The sequence below is a fragment of the Stigmatopora argus genome, chromosome 24, assembly GCF_051989625.1.
Source record: "Stigmatopora argus isolate UIUO_Sarg chromosome 24, RoL_Sarg_1.0, whole genome shotgun sequence".
Lineage (NCBI taxonomy): Eukaryota > Metazoa > Chordata > Actinopteri > Syngnathiformes > Syngnathidae > Stigmatopora > Stigmatopora argus.
Genome location: NC_135410.1, coordinates 2,074,927 through 2,091,746, shown reverse-complemented (window position 1 = coordinate 2,091,746; position 16,820 = coordinate 2,074,927). Strand labels below are relative to the sequence as shown.

Sequence of the window (16,820 nt, the reverse complement as noted above, 5' to 3'; positions counted from 1 at the left end):
AAATCAGTTTTATGTAAAGTTACATTAAACGTATGTTTGAGTTTGTCTGTATATATTTATCCAAGTTAATTTAAATTTGTTTGTTCGTTTACGAGTGCCGTGGATAAAGTCCCCCCGAGCAGCCCCCCCCCCTCCGCCTCCGTGTGTGTTGTTGTCTCTCCCCTCCGCGAAATGCGTCTAATTTTACATCTATTAAACACATTTTATTACAATTAAACCACTCGTTATTTATTACTTTGTCAATATATGGCGAATTAGAAGAAATAAAACATTTTTTCTAATCCAATATCCTGTTTTTGGTGTTTTTTCAGAGGTTTGGAACGAATTAATTTGTTTTCAATTCATTTCAATGGGAAACGTTCGCTCGAGTTACGAAAAGCTCAACATACGATCTCAGTCTCGGAACGGATTACGATCGTATGTCGAGGTACCACTGTAGAATTATATTCCACAGTAGACGAGGTGGTGATGGAATTTTCATAAAAGGTTAAACATATAGTGCTAACCTATGTGATTTATAGTAGAGGCAGAAGATGATGATAAAATAGTAAAACAATGAAAATTCATTTTAGTCCTCACCGGCAGAAGTCTGCTTGAACTTTTCACTCTTCTTTTTTCTCCATTTCCAGGGTTTAAAGAGCCGCCCAAGATTGGCAAATTTACTTCGCCGACGAATTGGAGGTGTGTGTGTGCCAGGTACCAATGAATCAGAGCGCATTGCTCCTAACTTTTCTACTTCTTCAGCTGCAATACAAAATGAAAAATGTCTTTAAAATTTTTTTTTTATTAATAATAATAATAAAAAAATTAAAAAAACATTTTACATTTCACCAAAGCTTAACTAAAACAAAACACACTGAACCGTCCTTGTTCCCCAAGGGAATCTTCATTGCCATCTTGCTGGAGAGATTATAAAATATGATAAAGAACTGTAACTTCCCACTCTTCCATGTCTGCATTGGGATCCCCTCCCTCTGCGATACCTAACAGTTTGATGGGCCACGCATGGATCCCGCTGACGACAGCGCAAACGTACCCAAACAGCATCAACCCCTTGAGGATCTTTATGGAAAGATCTATAATTTTAGACAATATCTGACTGCTATTGAAACGCGACCTACACCTCCTCCGCAGACCTCCCCGGTTGTGTCACACCCTTGCCGAGCCTCACACACTACCCCAGCCATTTCTGAATTTCGCGAACCTCACGTTCCAACCGCGGCATCATAGGATGGCGATCTTGGAGCCTGCCGGGCATTCCTTGTACAGTGCAGCCTGGTTTTGAACAGCAGTCGTGAACTTACCAGGACAATCAAACGAAGACTGCCTATCCTATTGGCTGTCTCCATGGTGCCGCTTTGGAGTGAGCGACTTCTGTCTGGGAGCAAAATGTCCCCGTTTGTGACACTTACATCCGGTTTACCGTGGAATTGAGAAAGATCTTCGACCATCCTGTACATGTTAAAGTGGCTGCTGAGTTGCCGAATTTGCGGATGAGTTCAGGATCCTAGCAGGTGACTGCCATTTCAGTGAAGAAGCACTACAAGAGGAATTCACTCATATTATTGTATGTTTGCTTGTGACGAAGTAAATGCTTTGCTCCTGAGAACCTTAGTTAGACTAAACAAAGTGAAGCCAAAACGCCTTAGACTGCTTGGGATGGACAAAACAAAGAAGATCCAAAACGCCTCGAACTGCGCATTCGTCCACTACAGTCTCCACAAGACTTCCAGACCTTCATTTGTTTTGACTATTGACGTCTCACTTGTGTTCCCGTTCCCTCCCCTGAGAGTTGAGATGTACATTGTAATCACGGCCCTCGAATGTATTAACAATCGAAAATATGCGTACAGTCAGAACGGAGTTGGGACTTGGCCCCAACTGTTTGTTCTCCCTGCAAGTGAAAATTCCAGAAGACTGTATTTTCCTCTTTATTTGTGCATGCATTTGGGGAATGCCTATTGGTGAACCTATCATGTGTCAGTAGCGGTCTAGTGTTCACCAAGCCTCTCAGTGCAATAAGAGCATTAGATAAACATTATGAAGATATCTAGGCTGATTTTTTAATGAGCGACTGTAAGATCTTCGATCAGCCTTAACAACTATTGGGATGTGCTGACATGGTAAATACTACGAACGAATCTATCAAGGCTACTCGCGTCTGGCCAGTCAGAGCATGTTTAACTACGGCGCCCTGAGCGTGCAATGGCAGCAAGCATAACCTCAAGCATAACCCCACCCCCACTTTCCTTGGCGTATCCTTCAACCGACAACTCACGTTTGCAGAGCAAGCGAAAAAAGTCCGCCAAACCATGTCCAAAAGAACGAATCTCCTCCGCAAACTCAGTGGCACATGTTCGGGTTGGCAACCAAACGACCTTAGAACGGTGTATATTGCCACCCAGAGAAGTCTCGCAGAGTACGCAGCACCGGCATCCCTTGAAACTGCCCAACTGGAAGCAGCCCGCGCCATAACCCACCACCTCAGGTCTACCCCCACCAAAGCAGTCCTACATGAGGCACATCTCACACCCCTCTCATCCCGCCTCAATTTACAAGCACTTCTTAAGGCGGATGCCTGGAACCAGCTGCCTCCTTCTGATCCCCGACACCGCCTCCTCCATGAAAACGTCAAAATGCGGTTACAAAAGAAGCCAGACTGCCGATCTTTGACCCTTCCCCGTCTTACCGCTCTTGAACTCCATACCCCTTGCACATACGCTTCCCACCCCTGCCCACCCTGGCTATTACCCCCCCCCATCCAAACCGCCTTTACTGCAGTCTCTAAACACATGCCGACCATCATCCAAAGAGATAAGGCCGAAGAGCTCATCAGAAGCATTGGTGAACCGGACCTACAGATCTTCACAGATGGATCCACTAAAGAAGGCACTGCAGACGGTGGTGCAGGTTTCGTCGTCATTAAGGAGACTGCAATCATCCACCAATGGCATGGTGCCACTGGCACCCGCAGCAGCTCCTACCACTCTGAAAAAGTGGCACTGACCGAGGCACTCTCCTGGCTGAGGGAAACAGCAGACTGGCAGACATCAATCATCCTCAGTGACTGCAAATCGCTGGTCCAAGCTATGGGAAACCCCCACACGCAAGACCCCGCCATTCGGAGACTTCAGGGTGACATCGCCCTTTTCCCTCCGCCTAAGCGACTACAGCTACTGTGGATCCCGGGCCACTGCAACATATGCGGTAACGACCTGGCCGATGCCCTAGCTAAACTTGGCTCGTCAGATGACCAAACCCATACCTCCCCGGACGCAGCCACAAGACGTGCCATCATCCAACGTGAAGATCGCTCCCCCCCTGTCCCACCCCCGCCTTTTGCAGACCTACACTACGAAAGTCACAGAGGAAGAACTTGCCCTATCGAAAGGAGACCGCACAGACCTGATTTGTTTCCGCAGTGGACACCACCCCCTGCTCCGCCATTGGCTCCACCTTGTGGGGAAATCCGACTCGGATTGCTGCCGCCTGTGCGACGAGGAAACAGAGTCGTCTGAACACCTATGGCTCCACTGTCCGGCCTTAATGACCGAACGCTATCATCGCGGCCTGGGCAACTCCCTGGATGAACTAATCCGTGTTCCAGTGGCAGCTCTAGCGCTGCTGAGGGTAATCCTCAGGCGCCTGAGGTGAAAAAGAAGAAGAAGAAGAAGATGGCAGCATGAGTGAGTTTGTTTTTTCACGTTTTATGCAAGATACTTTTTTTTTTATTTCATTCATAAACATCCAAATAAATTTTGTTTAGCGTTTTATCTGTTTATCTTTCCTCTATTTTGAAATAAATGGCTATATCAGCCGCATTGTCTTGCGTTATGGCATTTCGTCTTTGTCACCTTGCAGTTTCGTGCATGTCAAGTCTAATTTATGTGCATTCTGCGGCCTTTGCGACTGTACTGTCTAACTTATAACTATGCCTTTTCTTGCTACTGTCACAATGAAATTCCCTGAATACGGGATGAATACAGTTATCCAATCCAATATAAGCCGTACCCTGGATTCAGTCATCATTTTTTCAGCAACAAATTACGGCTTATATGCAAGAAAATACAGCAATCTATAAATGAAAATGTAAATACTTAAGTACTCTACACAGGGGAAATAGTTCCTCACCGCTTGATTTAAATAATTTTTAAAAACAGGATATTGGAGCTTTAATTTAAGTACTCCATCAGATTCGTGAGGCATTTTTCTTGTACAAATATTGCTGTTGTTGCTGTCTTGACACTGTCAAGAGGATTACCAAATTCAATGGCATTGACCATGTTGCCATCAGTCTCCTTCTGAGTAGCTCCATGCAGTGTGTTGATGTCCTATCATCATGCCAGCTTCACAACTATATCTACGGCCCAAATCCCTCACAATGCTGGTTCATGTTTTTATTCCTCGGAGTTGGAGGCAGCATGTCTTAGTCCACAAGAGAATTTGCAGTTCGGAAGATGCAAGCTTCGGGTGGGGAACAGTGGCGTGTGCACGCCCGTGGCCAAGTGAAAGCGGCAGGTTGCTACATTGTGCAGCACGGCAACCTAGCGGAGAGACCAGCCGCTACATCTCGGACCTCTTCACCATGCAAATTTATTTTAATGTACAGTGGGGCAAATAAGTATTTAGTCAACAACCAATTGTGCATCTTATCCTACTTGAAAAGATTAAAGAGGCCTGTAATTGTCAACATGGGTAAATCTCAACCATGAGAGACAGGATGTGGGAAAAAACCCCTGAAAATCACAGTTTGATTTTTAAAGAATTTATTTGCAAATCATGGTGGAAAATAAGTATTTGGTCAATACCAAAAGTTCATCTCAATACTTTGTTATGTACTGTTTGTTGGATATAACGAAGGCCATACATTTTCTGAAACTCTTCACAAGCTTTTGACACACTGTTGCTGGTATTTTGGCCCATTCCTCCATGCAGATCTCCTCGAGAGAAGTGATGTTTTGGGGCTGTCGTTAGGCAACATGGACTTTCAACTCTCTCCAAAGATTTTCTATGGGTTTGAGATCTGGAGACTAGCTAGGCCACTCCAGGACCTTGAAATGCTTCTTACGAACCCACTCCTTTGTTGCCCTGGCTGTGTTTGGGATCATTGTCATGCTGAAAGACCCAGCCATGTCTCATCTTCAATGTCCTTGCTGATGGAGGGAGATTTTTACTCAAAATCTCTCGATAAATAGCCCCATTCATTCTTTCCTTTACACAGCCCCAAAGCATCATGTTTCCACCCCATGCTTCACAGTGGGTATGGTGTTCTTCGGATGCAATTCAGTTTTCTTTCTCCTCCAAACACGAGAACCTGTGTTTCTGCCAAAAAGTTCTATTTTGGTTTCATATGACCATAACACATTCTCCCAGTCCTCTTCTGGATCATCCAAATCCTCTCTAGCGAACCGCAGGTGGGCCTGGATCTGTACTGGCTTCAGCACGTCTGGCAGTGCAGGATTTGAGTCCCTGGCGGCAAATTGTGTTACTGATAGTAGCCGTTGTTACTGTGGTCCCAGCTCTCTGTAGGTCATTCATTTGGTCCCCCCATGTGGTTCTGGAATTTTTGCTCACCATTCTTGTTATCATTTTGACGCCACGGGGTGAGATCTTACATGGAGCCCCAGATCGAGGGAGATTATCAGTGGTCTTGTATGTCTTCCATTTTCTAATAATTGCTCCCACAATTGATTTATTTACACCAAGCGTTTTACCTTTTGCAGATTCAGTCTTCCCAGCCTGGTGCAGGTCTACAATTTTGTCTCTGGTGTCCTTCAACAGCTCTTTGGTCGTGGCCATAGTGGAGTTTGGAGTGTGAGAGACTGAGGTTGTGGACAGGTGTCTCTTATACCGATAATGAGTTAAAACAGATGCTATTAATACAGGTAACGAGTGGAGACCTCGTTAGACCTCGTTAGAAGAAGTTAGACCTCTTTGACAGCCAGAAATCTTGCTTGTTTGTAGGTGACCAAATACTTATTTTCCACTCTAATTTGGAAATACATTATTTAAAAATCAAACAATGTGATTTTCCACATTCTGTCTCTCATGGTTGAGGTTTGCCCATGTTGACAATTACAGGCCTCCCTAATCTTTTCAAGTAGGAGAACTTGCACAATTGGTGGTTGACTAAATACTTATTTGCCCCACTGTATTCGCAGCATACAGATCACCACAACACACGTGCATTTCCAGAGGGGAAGTGCGTTCACTTCCTGTGTCTAACTCTTAACCGCACGGCGGAGCCCACATAACACGGTTCCTACAGCTGAATTATGTACAAAAGAACGCCATAGTATAGATTCATTTATGCCGCAATGGCATGCTACGCCATTAGCATATCAAGGGATGTCAATATTTAAGAGTCATTTTCAATGGCGACTCAAAGAATAGTCTTTCTCCACAGGTGGAGATGATGCGAAATTCACTCTCAAAGAAACAGGAAATGGCAAGACATAGTGCATCGCCGCACTTTATATAAGATTTGGCTCGCCCATTCTTCTATGGTATATCGCTTCTACTACAGCGCTGAGTGCCAACCATTTCAGCGCAGCTGTAGAAGCAGTGCCCTGAATGCTGCCATTTTTTACGGCCATTTTTCACAGTCTTGCGCTTGCAGGTTTCAGCGTGGCTTTTGACATTTTTACAAACTTTTTTATACTTTAGAAAAAATCAACGATGTAATGATGCCGCGAAAGTTGAAGCTGTGAAGTGGCAATGGATCACAGTAGTCAGTGAGGTCTACTACTAGGATTGACCCACCTTATCTGGAAATTATGAAAAGATGTTGATTCACAGTCACAACAAAAAGAGAAGTGCAGGGCACTGTACAGCACAGCTCACGCCAACCCGATGAGTCATCAATGCTGCCTAAGCAGACTACAAGGGGAATATACAAGGCCAACTCGACGACCCCCGAAGGATGTGGCTGAGCATTTGCTCCCTCAACAATTACAAGGGCAGTGCTGCGACTCATGCGGACTCAGGTCCTGCATTGGCAGAAGAGCTAAAGAACTTTTTTGTCCGCTTTGAGTCGCAAGCACAGGACTCAGTCACACCACCTCAACCTCCAATACATTCCACACCAAACTCTGGAAAAAGTCTCACCCTACTCACCGTGGAGGTAGCGGACATGAGACGTGTGCTGTCAACCACAGGAAGGCCAGATGGAATACCAGGGAAAATACTTAAGGCATGTGCTGACAAACTAGCACCAGTCTTCACAGACATTTAACCTGTCACTAGAGCAAGCCACCATCCCAACCTGCCTAAAATCGGCCACCATCATCCCAGTACCCAATATGTCACCCACAAGCAATATGGATGACTAATGCCCAGTAGCACTCACACCAATCATCATAGGGTGCTTTGAAAAACTTGTACTGGTCGTAAGTACTTAAAAAAATTGGCACTGAAACACATCAAAGCCTGCATTCCCCTCACCCATGACCTGCATCAGTTTGCATGCATATCGGCCGAATAGATCCACGCTGCACTGAGCCACCTTAAGTAAAGAGGTAGCTATGTCAGGATGCTTTTCATCGACTACAGCTCAGCCTTTAACAGAATAATACCGGACATTCTTATCCCCAAGTTGCACAACCTGGGGCTCCCACCTTCCACCTGCTCCTGGATTAAGGACTTTCTGGTCAACCGACCCCACAACGTGAAGCTGGGTCGCCACCTCTCCTCTGCCCAAACGGCTCGCTTCAAGACTGTGTGCTGAGTCCACTACTCTACTCGCTCTACACACGCAACTGCAGACCCACACACCCTGAGAACATCATTGTGAAATTTGCGGATGACACAACAGTGGTGCTGTTGATCAAAGAGGGGAATGAAACCGCCAGCATAGATGAGGTCCTTAGACTCTGCGCTCTCAACAACTTGGCACTGAACATTTCCAAAACCAGGGAACTTGTCCTGGACTTCCGACGAAACAAGTCCGCTCCTGCCCCCCTCTATATCAATGGCGAATGTGTGGGGCAAGTGGAGACTTTCGAATTCAAATTCATCAAACCTAGGTAAAATGGCTGTGCCCCGAACGAGCAGTGAGGTTTTCATGTTTTATGCAAGATACGTACGTTTTTTTTCTTGAATTTCATTCATAGACGTCAAAATTAATTTGGTTGAGCGTTTTATCTGTTTATCTTTTCTCTATTTTGAAATAAATGACCGTATCGGCCACATTTGCTTGCGTCATGGCGTCACAGCACCATTGCATCATGATGTCATCGTGTCATGGCGTCGTCAACTTGCAGTTTTATGGATGTCGTCTTTTTATGCGCATATAAGCTATACCCTGGATTCAGTCATCATTTTTTTTGTCCGAGCGGTTTATATGCGAGTAAATACGGTAAATTGACCAAGTACTATGCATGTAGCAATTTCAATTACATTTTTCTTGGAATTTAACCTGTGAATTTGCATGTTTTTAAGTATGTGAGTTGTCAGGGAGGTTTGTTACTACAATTGACCCACCTTGGTTGGAAATTATGGGGAAAAAATTACAGTTTCACAAAAATGCTATTCTAATAAAACAGACGCCTGCCATCCAGGGGGATTCACATAATATTGTACTCATGGACTGAAGTGTGTTTTTAATCATGCGACTGTATTTTATTTTAAATTATGGCAATGCTCGGGCTAATCGTTGCTGTTTCTTTTACTTTTGAGAGTATTTTTTGTGGGTTTAAAGGTGCTTTTTTTTAGGGTTTACTAGCGCTACGAACACACGGAAGTCAACTGCCTGGTTACACGTCTGTTTTGAATGACTTTACCGTAATGCTAGGATTATGCGGGTGGGTTATTTTGAATGTACGTTAATTTGACCACAAAAATACGAGTGTCCGCTGGTACAAGCTTTGGTAGCTATCAATTACGCATCAAGAGACAGTTACAAGAGACTATTATAAATCTTATTCAGCGATTAGGAGGACAAGGATGTTTGTGGTGTTGCTGAATGGGTGGAAGAGCGATGTTTTAGCTCTACAGTCGTTGTTGCTGTACCATCGTGACCATGGCAACACAGAACATTATTCCAATCGCCGCATTAGACAGCATTTAACACAATTTGATGCGAGCGCTAGTCACATTCTCGCAATGTGGTGATTAATACAGCATTAGTTGACATTTGCAGCTTGCTACAACAAAGCGTCACTTTCTAGTCTTTTTTAAACGGCAATCGCATTTGAGAGATTATTGCATAGAATGGATTCGCGTTTCACTAACCACCAATTTAAAATAAAAACAGTTATGTGTACATAATTCTCTCCGGGCACGTCTCACTGTGCATGAGTCACGGTGAGGTTAGCAGCGTATCATTTAACGTGAAGCCAAGCATCATGGGTACCCTCAACCCTGCATGCATGAAACCCCAGAGTCATGCTCACGCCTCTCTGGACTGTCATGAACAAAAAGGCGATGGGACTGTGGTATTCCCAAAGACTGTGAGTGGTCAAACAATATGATGTGAGGATGTAGCTCAATGACGACTGTTTTACCTGTCTCCAGGTGCAAAGAGATCCTCGCTTCATCGATGTAAGGTGTGTCACTCTTGGATCGGACTCTCCGAATCGGTCTGCGGTCCTCCTGCTCCGTGGCCGTCGTCGACGCTGCCATGACCACGGCCTTCCAGCCGGGCAATGTCCGCAGACGACAGGCGTGACGAGACTCGGCACCGCTGCCACTTGGGCACTTATCCGGACATACAGTGCAAAAGAGGGGGCGGGGTATTCTGAGTGGCGTTGGGCTTGGTGTGTGGGGGGGTGTTCACAGTCTCCGTGTCTCATCTCATCTCTTTCTGAACCGCTTTATCCTCACTAGGGTCGCGGGGGGTGCTGGAGCCCATCCCGGCTGACTTTGGGGGACATCCTGAATTGGTGGCCAGCCAATCGGCAAAAGGAGACAAGAAACCATTCACGCTGACACTCATACCTGGGCCAATTTAGAGTGTCCAATCAGCCTACCATGCATGTCTTTGGAATGTGGGAGGAAACTGGAGTACCCAGAGAAAACCCACGCAGGCCCGGGGAGAACATGCAAACTCCACACAGGTGGACCGACCTGGATTTGAACACAGGTCCCCCACTGTGAGGCCGACGCGCTAACCACTCAGCCGCCGAGCCGCCCATACCTTTTCTAGTGTGTGATATTAATTCTTCAAGCATTAATATAGTAATAATCTTGAAGATCATTGGTGATATTAAAGAAAATACTTGAAAACAATATTTTTGTCATGTGCATGGACTCATTCACGTTGAAAGAAAATAAGAATTGAAATATTGAAACGCCGTCATCACGGTACGCGAGGACCAATCAGAACACAGGTGTCAAACTGATTCCAGAAAGGGCCAAGAGGGTGCAGGTTTTCCTCCCAACTGAAACAGCACAGAACGTTTGGCCAATGAGGAGGTCTGCTGGAAGAAGCAACACCTGTTTGCAATCGATTACAGTTTTAAGAGAACAGATTGGTGAAAATTGTCAACTTGGTGGGTTGGAACGAAAACCTGCACCCACTCAGCCCTTTCTGAAATGAGTTTGACAGCTATGAATTCGAACTAGAACAGTTAGTTGATTAATTTGGCTACCATTTGAGAAGATTGGGAAATCTTAATCACCATACATTTTATTCATTCATTTTCTGAACTGCTTTATCCTCACTAGGGTCGTGGGGGGTGCTGGAGCCTATCCCAGCTGAAACTGGGGGACATCCTGTATCGGTGGCCAACCGATCGCAGGGCACAAGCAGAAGGACAACCATCCGCACTCACACCCATAAATAGGGGCAATTTAGATGGTCCAATCAGCCTACAATGCAGGTCTTTGGAACATGCAAATTCCACACAAGTGGGCCGAGCTGGATTTGAACCCAGGACCCCAGAGCTGTGAGGCCGACGTGCTAACCACTCAAGCCGCCGGGCCGCCCTTTATGTTTTAATATGCATTTAATATAATATAATGAAAATAATTATTTCTTATAATCACATGTATTCTTTCATTGCTTTAAAATAATGTGTATCTATATGTAGGTTCTTAGCTATCTTTTGGTTTGAATACAGAACGTCTGTGGAATTTACACTTTTACATAACTAATTCAGTTACCCCAGCAGGGGGGCCCAGAATGGCTACTCTGTTCCTGGCTATTGTGATGAGCCAGGGGAGTTCACACCTTTTTGTTCTCAACTCATCTCCTTGGAACAGGACATGACCTGAGTTACACCCACTTGTTTATTTGCATATAGTCTTAAAAATGGACGTGCCTTGAGAGCAGGCCTCTCTGCAACCCGGAAGCCAGTGAAGGGGGGCCCTCTCTGAAACCGGGAAGCCACTGAAGGGTGGAAGGAGAGGGGGCCAAGACTGGTCTGTATTGTCCAAATGTTCTGTCTATGTTCTGTTTTCACTTTGTGTTCAAGTTTGAACCTTCTTCTGTCCACTTAAGAGAATAAAATAATTTGCGAATAGAAGAAGCTGGCCTACCTGTTCATTGCAGCACACACAAAAAATAGGTATCTTCTACAATAATATTATATTTCAATGCCTAATCCTGGTAGCTGCTTTTCAATGCCTTGCTCCTTTGTCCTGAAAATTCAACCTTGAATCTTAGGACTCATAAATCTTTCTTGTGAGCTCTTTTCTTGGGGTTGAAATAGGGAGCCACGGAATATTTCAGCTCTGCCCTTGGTACCTGGGCCCAGGAAAAGGGTCCCACCATTATTCTCAAGCCTCTGAGTAAAAAAAAAACAGTTTCTGTTAAGCACTGGAAACAAACTCATTTTTTGTTCCTTTCTAAATTGAAACATGCCCTTAATATTCAAATTAACGCCCCTGTTTGACTGCTGCAAATAATTGAATTGAATAGAATGCTTTTATTGTCACTATACAACTATATAATGAGATTTAAAGCTTTCACCACAGTGCACAAATAACAACAACAAACAAACTGACAAATAAATAATCAATAAATAAGTAGTCCAAGTGGGATCATCAGAGTGGAGTGGCCTTGTTCCGTCTGAAGTACAGGATGAGTTCAATAGTTTTGGAGATGTTCAGCGCCAAGTTGTTGAGAGCGCATCACTCGCTGAGTCTATGGACTCAACAACAAACAAACAAACACGTACATCATCAATATATAGTAATGATAAATCAATAATTAATCAATAGTAATACAGATAGATAGATAAGTGGACAACATAAATAAGTAGTATAATTAGTAGTCAACATGGATGAGTGGTGCAAAGTTACTAAAGTAGCTAGCAATAAGCCTTGATTAGATGTTAGGTGCAGACCTCGGGTTGAGTATGGTGACAGCTCTTGGGAAGAACCTGTCCTTGAGTCTTTGAGCTGGGATAGGTATTGTCTTTTATGATGCTCTCTGCTCTTCAAAGGTACCGAGATTTGTAGATGCTGGACAGGGTAGGGAGAGGGCAGTCGATGATCTTTTGGGCTGTGTTGATCACCCTCTGTAGTCTTTTCCTGTTGGCTTCTGTGCAGCTTGAGTGCCACACTGACGCAGTGTAGGTCAGCATGCTCTCAATGGCAGACCGGTAGAAGGTCACCAGCAGTTTGGTGTTTAGTTGCTCCTTCCTGAGTACTCTCAGGAAATGTAGCCACTGCTGCGCCTTCTTGACGAGTGCTGTTGTGTTTGCCGCCAATCTGAGATCAGCAGAGATGTGGACTCCTAGAAATTTGAAAGTCTCCACTCACTCCACACATTCACCGTTGTTATACAGGGGGGACGGAGCAGCCTTGTTCTATCGGAAGTCCAGGAGGAATTCTCTGGTTTTGAAGACATTCAGTGCCATGTTGTTGAGAGCGCACTGCTCGCTGAGTCTAAGGACCTCATCTCTGTAGGCTCTCTCATTCTCCCCTGTGATCATCCCCACCACGGTTGTATCGTCTGCAAATTTCACATGATGTTCTCAGGGTGCGTCGGTCTGAAGTCGTGTGTTTAGAGCGAGTAGAGTAGTGGCCTCAGCACACAGTCTTGGAGCGAGCCAGTGCTGAGCCTTCGGGCAGAGGAGAGGTGGCAACCCATCTACACGTTCTGGGGTCGGTTGACCAGAAAGTCCTTAATATGGGAGCATGTGGAAGGTGGGAGCCCTAGGTTGGCTAACTTGGGGATAAGAATGTCTGGTCTTGTGGTGTTAAAGGCTGAGCTGTAGTCGATGAAAAGCATTCTGTCATAGCTCCCTCTTTTCTCAAGGCTTGCTCACTGCAGCGTGCAGGGTGGTGGTTATTTCATCTTCGGTGGATCTACTCGGCCGATATGCAAACTGATGCCAGTCGTGGCTGAGGGGAAGACAGGCTTTGATGTGTTTCAGTACCAATTTTTTAAAGTACTTACAACCACAATTGGGACCAAAAGATCGATCCAAAAGTGATCTGGTCCTATGTCGATATCCATTTATAAATGAATAAGCGTGTTTCTGAAGTGTATATATATATATATATATATATATATATATATATATATATATATATATACCTATATATATATATACCTATATATATATATATACCTATATATATACCTATTTATAAATGAGATGTGTATGTATACATACGGTAGGTCTTAAAACTCAGCCATTTTTTTGTTAAAGAGCCTGACAGCTGATGGGAGGAAGGATCTGCGGAAGCGCTCCTTCCCGCGATGAGGGTGCAGCAGCCTATTGCTGAAAGAGCTTGGGAGGGACTCCACAGACTCATGCAGGGGGTGGGAGGTGCTGTCCATGATGGACATCATCCTGGTCAGCATCCTGCGCTCTCCCACTTCCTCTATAGAGTCCAAAGGACAGCCCAGAACAGAGCTGGCCCTCCTGACCAGCTTATTCAGCCTGTTCCTGTCCCTCTCCGTGCTCCCGCATCCCCAACAGAGCACTGCATAAAACACTATAGATGCCACCACAGTGTCGTAAAAAGTCCTCAGCAGTGTCCTGCACACTCCAAAGGACCGTAGTCTCCTCAGTAGGTAGAGGCGGCTCTGGCCCCTTTTATACAGGGCATCTATGTTTGTGGACCAGTCTAGTTTGTTGTTGAGGTGAACACCCAGGTACTTAAAATTCTCCACGATTTCAATGTCTGTACCTTGTATGTTCACCTGAGTGGTCTGTTGAGGATTCCTCCGAAAAAACATGACCATTTCCTTTGTCTTACTGGTGTTGATGTAGAGGTGGTTTTGCCTACACCAGTCAACCATGGCTGTGATGACTCCCCTGTACTCCAGGTCGTTCCCGTCTGTCACTCGTCCAACAATAGCGGTGTCGTCAGAGAACTTCTGGAGGTCGCAGGTGTCTGTATTATGTTTGAAGTCTGATGTGTAGAGGGAGAAGAGGAGTGGGGAGAGCACTGTGTCTTGTGGGGCCCACGTGCTACAAGCTACTACATCCGACGTACAGTCCTGGAGTCTCATTATCCTCATTAGGGTCGCGGGGGATGCTGGAGCCTATCCCAGCTGACTCTGGTTCAGAAGCAGGGGACTCGCTTAATCAGTGTCCAGCCGATCACAGGGCACAAAGAGACGGACAACCATGCACACTCACCTAAGGGTAACATACCTAAGGGGCAATTTTAGAGTGTCCAATCAGCCTGCCATGCATTTTTTGGAATGTGGGAGGAAACCGGAAATACCCGCAGGAAACCCCGCTGGCTCGGGGAGAACATGCAAACTCCACACGGATGGACGTGACCTGAATTTTAACTCAGGACCCCAGAGTTGTGAGGCCAACACGCTAACCACTCGAGCCACTGGGGCGCCCTAGGATTTTTATTTAGGATTTACATTTAACATGAAAAATAACTCGCCCACTTGGCTGAACTCTTTATATCAGATACAGAAGATGAGGAGTTTGATGTTTTTTTAGATGTTTAACTTCTATTAACGTGAGTACCTTTCACTTCGATAAAGCACAATCAAACTTAGTTTTGCTCATGCCGCCTTTAAAAAAACACGCTAGCATAATGTATGCGAGAATAACATACGCTAGCATAACATACACTAGCATAACATACGCTAGCATAACATATGCTAGCATAACATACGCTAGCATAACATACGCTAGCATAACATATACTCGCATAACATATGCTAGCATAACATACTAGCATAACATACTAGCATAACATATGCTAGCATAACATATACTAGTATAACATATGCTACCATAACAAACGCTAGCATAGTGTCATGCTACCACCCTTTGGGCCAAAGCGCCTTATCTATGGGCAAAAAATAGAACATAAACCCACAAATGAGACGGAGATGTTTGGATTTTTTTTCAATTTCCTAATAAACTATACTTGATACTACACTAAAATGTGTTCAAATGCAGCAACATCTGCTCATACCTACCATAGGTATGAGTGTGAGCGTGAATGGTTGTCTGTGTCCCTGTGCCCTTCAAGCAGGTGGCCACCAATTCAGGGTGTCCTCCGCCCTGTGCCCGAAAGTCAGCTGGTATAGGCTCCAACTCCCCCTGTGACCCTTGTGAGGATAAATCGGTTCAGAAAATGAATGAATTATATTAATATGGGGTCACGGGGAGCTGGGGAAAGGCGGATTACAGTAATCGCTCAAATATCGCGGGTAATGTAGACCAGACATGGCTGCGATATTAAAAAAAACGTCGAAGTAGGATTACTAGCACACTACGTTTTCGCGCCTATACAGAAACACAGAAAGTACAATTATCAAGAAGTATATTTGTTAAATATTACAGCTATAAGCATATAAAAAGACTGTAATGTATTAATATTTAAATATAATCTCCTTATAAAACAATTGTAAATACATTAAATACTGTGCTCAGTGAAAATAATTCCTCTGCTTAATTTAAATGAAAAAAAAAACATCTTATTGAGAGCTTTAATCCAAGTCTTCTTCGTCAGATTCCAGAAGCATTGGATCATCGATGGAATATTTAGGAGGCACCGCAGGGGACCTTTTGAGGAGGAGCTTTTGCGAGAGGTTTTCAGCACACAAGGAAGATGTTGATGGGAAGTTGTGACCACCGTTTATTTTTCGGTGCTAATATGCTTTTGTACTTGGGCATGAAACTGAGAAGGTAATTGCCATATTCCATGGCTATGACCATGTTGTCATCAATGTCTGGGAAACTTTGTTTCAGACTGTGAGCCATATTAAAAGTTTTTTGCCGATTTCTTAAAGTACTAAGACCACGTTTTTCATTTTTATTGCCATAATTGTTTTGGTGGAAAGTAAACTTCCACTGGGCGGCCCGGCGGCTTCAGTGGTTAGCGTGTTGACCTCACAGCTCTGGGGTACTGGGTTCAAATCCAGGTTGGTCCACCTGTGTGGAATTTGCATGTTCTCCTGCATGGGTTTTCTCTGCGTACTCCGGTTTCTTCCCACATACCGAAAACATGCATGGTAGTCTGACTGGACAATCTAAATTGCCCCTAGGTATGAGCGTGAGTGTGAATGGTTCTCCATCTCCTCGTGCCCTGCGATCGGCTGGCCAGGGTGTCCCCCACCTCTGGCCCGAAGTCAGCTGGGATAGGCTCCAGCAACCCCCGTGACCCTAAAAAAATCCACTTTCAATGAAGTTCCCTGCCGTCCAGTCCCCTGAGTGAGCTCTATTTTCGCTTAAGGGTGACGGCGTCCACTATAAGGTGACCTAGGGCACGCATTTCTGAAAAAAGTCCACACTCACGAAGGCTCCCGGCCGTCCACTCCGCTCAGAATACTCTATTTCCCGCCTGCCATTTTTCTTCTTTGCTGCTGAGTTGAGTGACAGTCCCCTGTCTTCCGCCATTTATCTGAGTGGCAAGCGAAAGTGTCTTCTGCTGTGTGGAGTTTGCAT

The 16,820-nt window shown here is 44.9% G+C and overlaps 1 protein-coding gene across 2 annotated transcripts in view; it reads right to left on the bottom strand.

Moving 5' to 3' along the window:
- Nucleotides 1-9,777, bottom strand: part of phactr1 (phosphatase and actin regulator 1) — a 44,378-nt gene extending 34,601 nt beyond the window's left edge. For both annotated transcript variants that reach the window (XM_077594772.1, XM_077594773.1), the window contains exons 1-2: nt 9,504-9,777; nt 580-744 (exon numbers count right to left, since the gene is read on the bottom strand). In XM_077594772.1, coding sequence (XP_077450898.1) covers nt 580-744; nt 9,504-9,621 — 283 coding nt within the window. In that variant the 5' untranslated portion in view covers nt 9,622-9,777. The remainder of the gene's footprint in view (nt 1-579; nt 745-9,503) is intronic.
- Nucleotides 9,778-16,820: the final 7,043 nt, after the last annotated feature.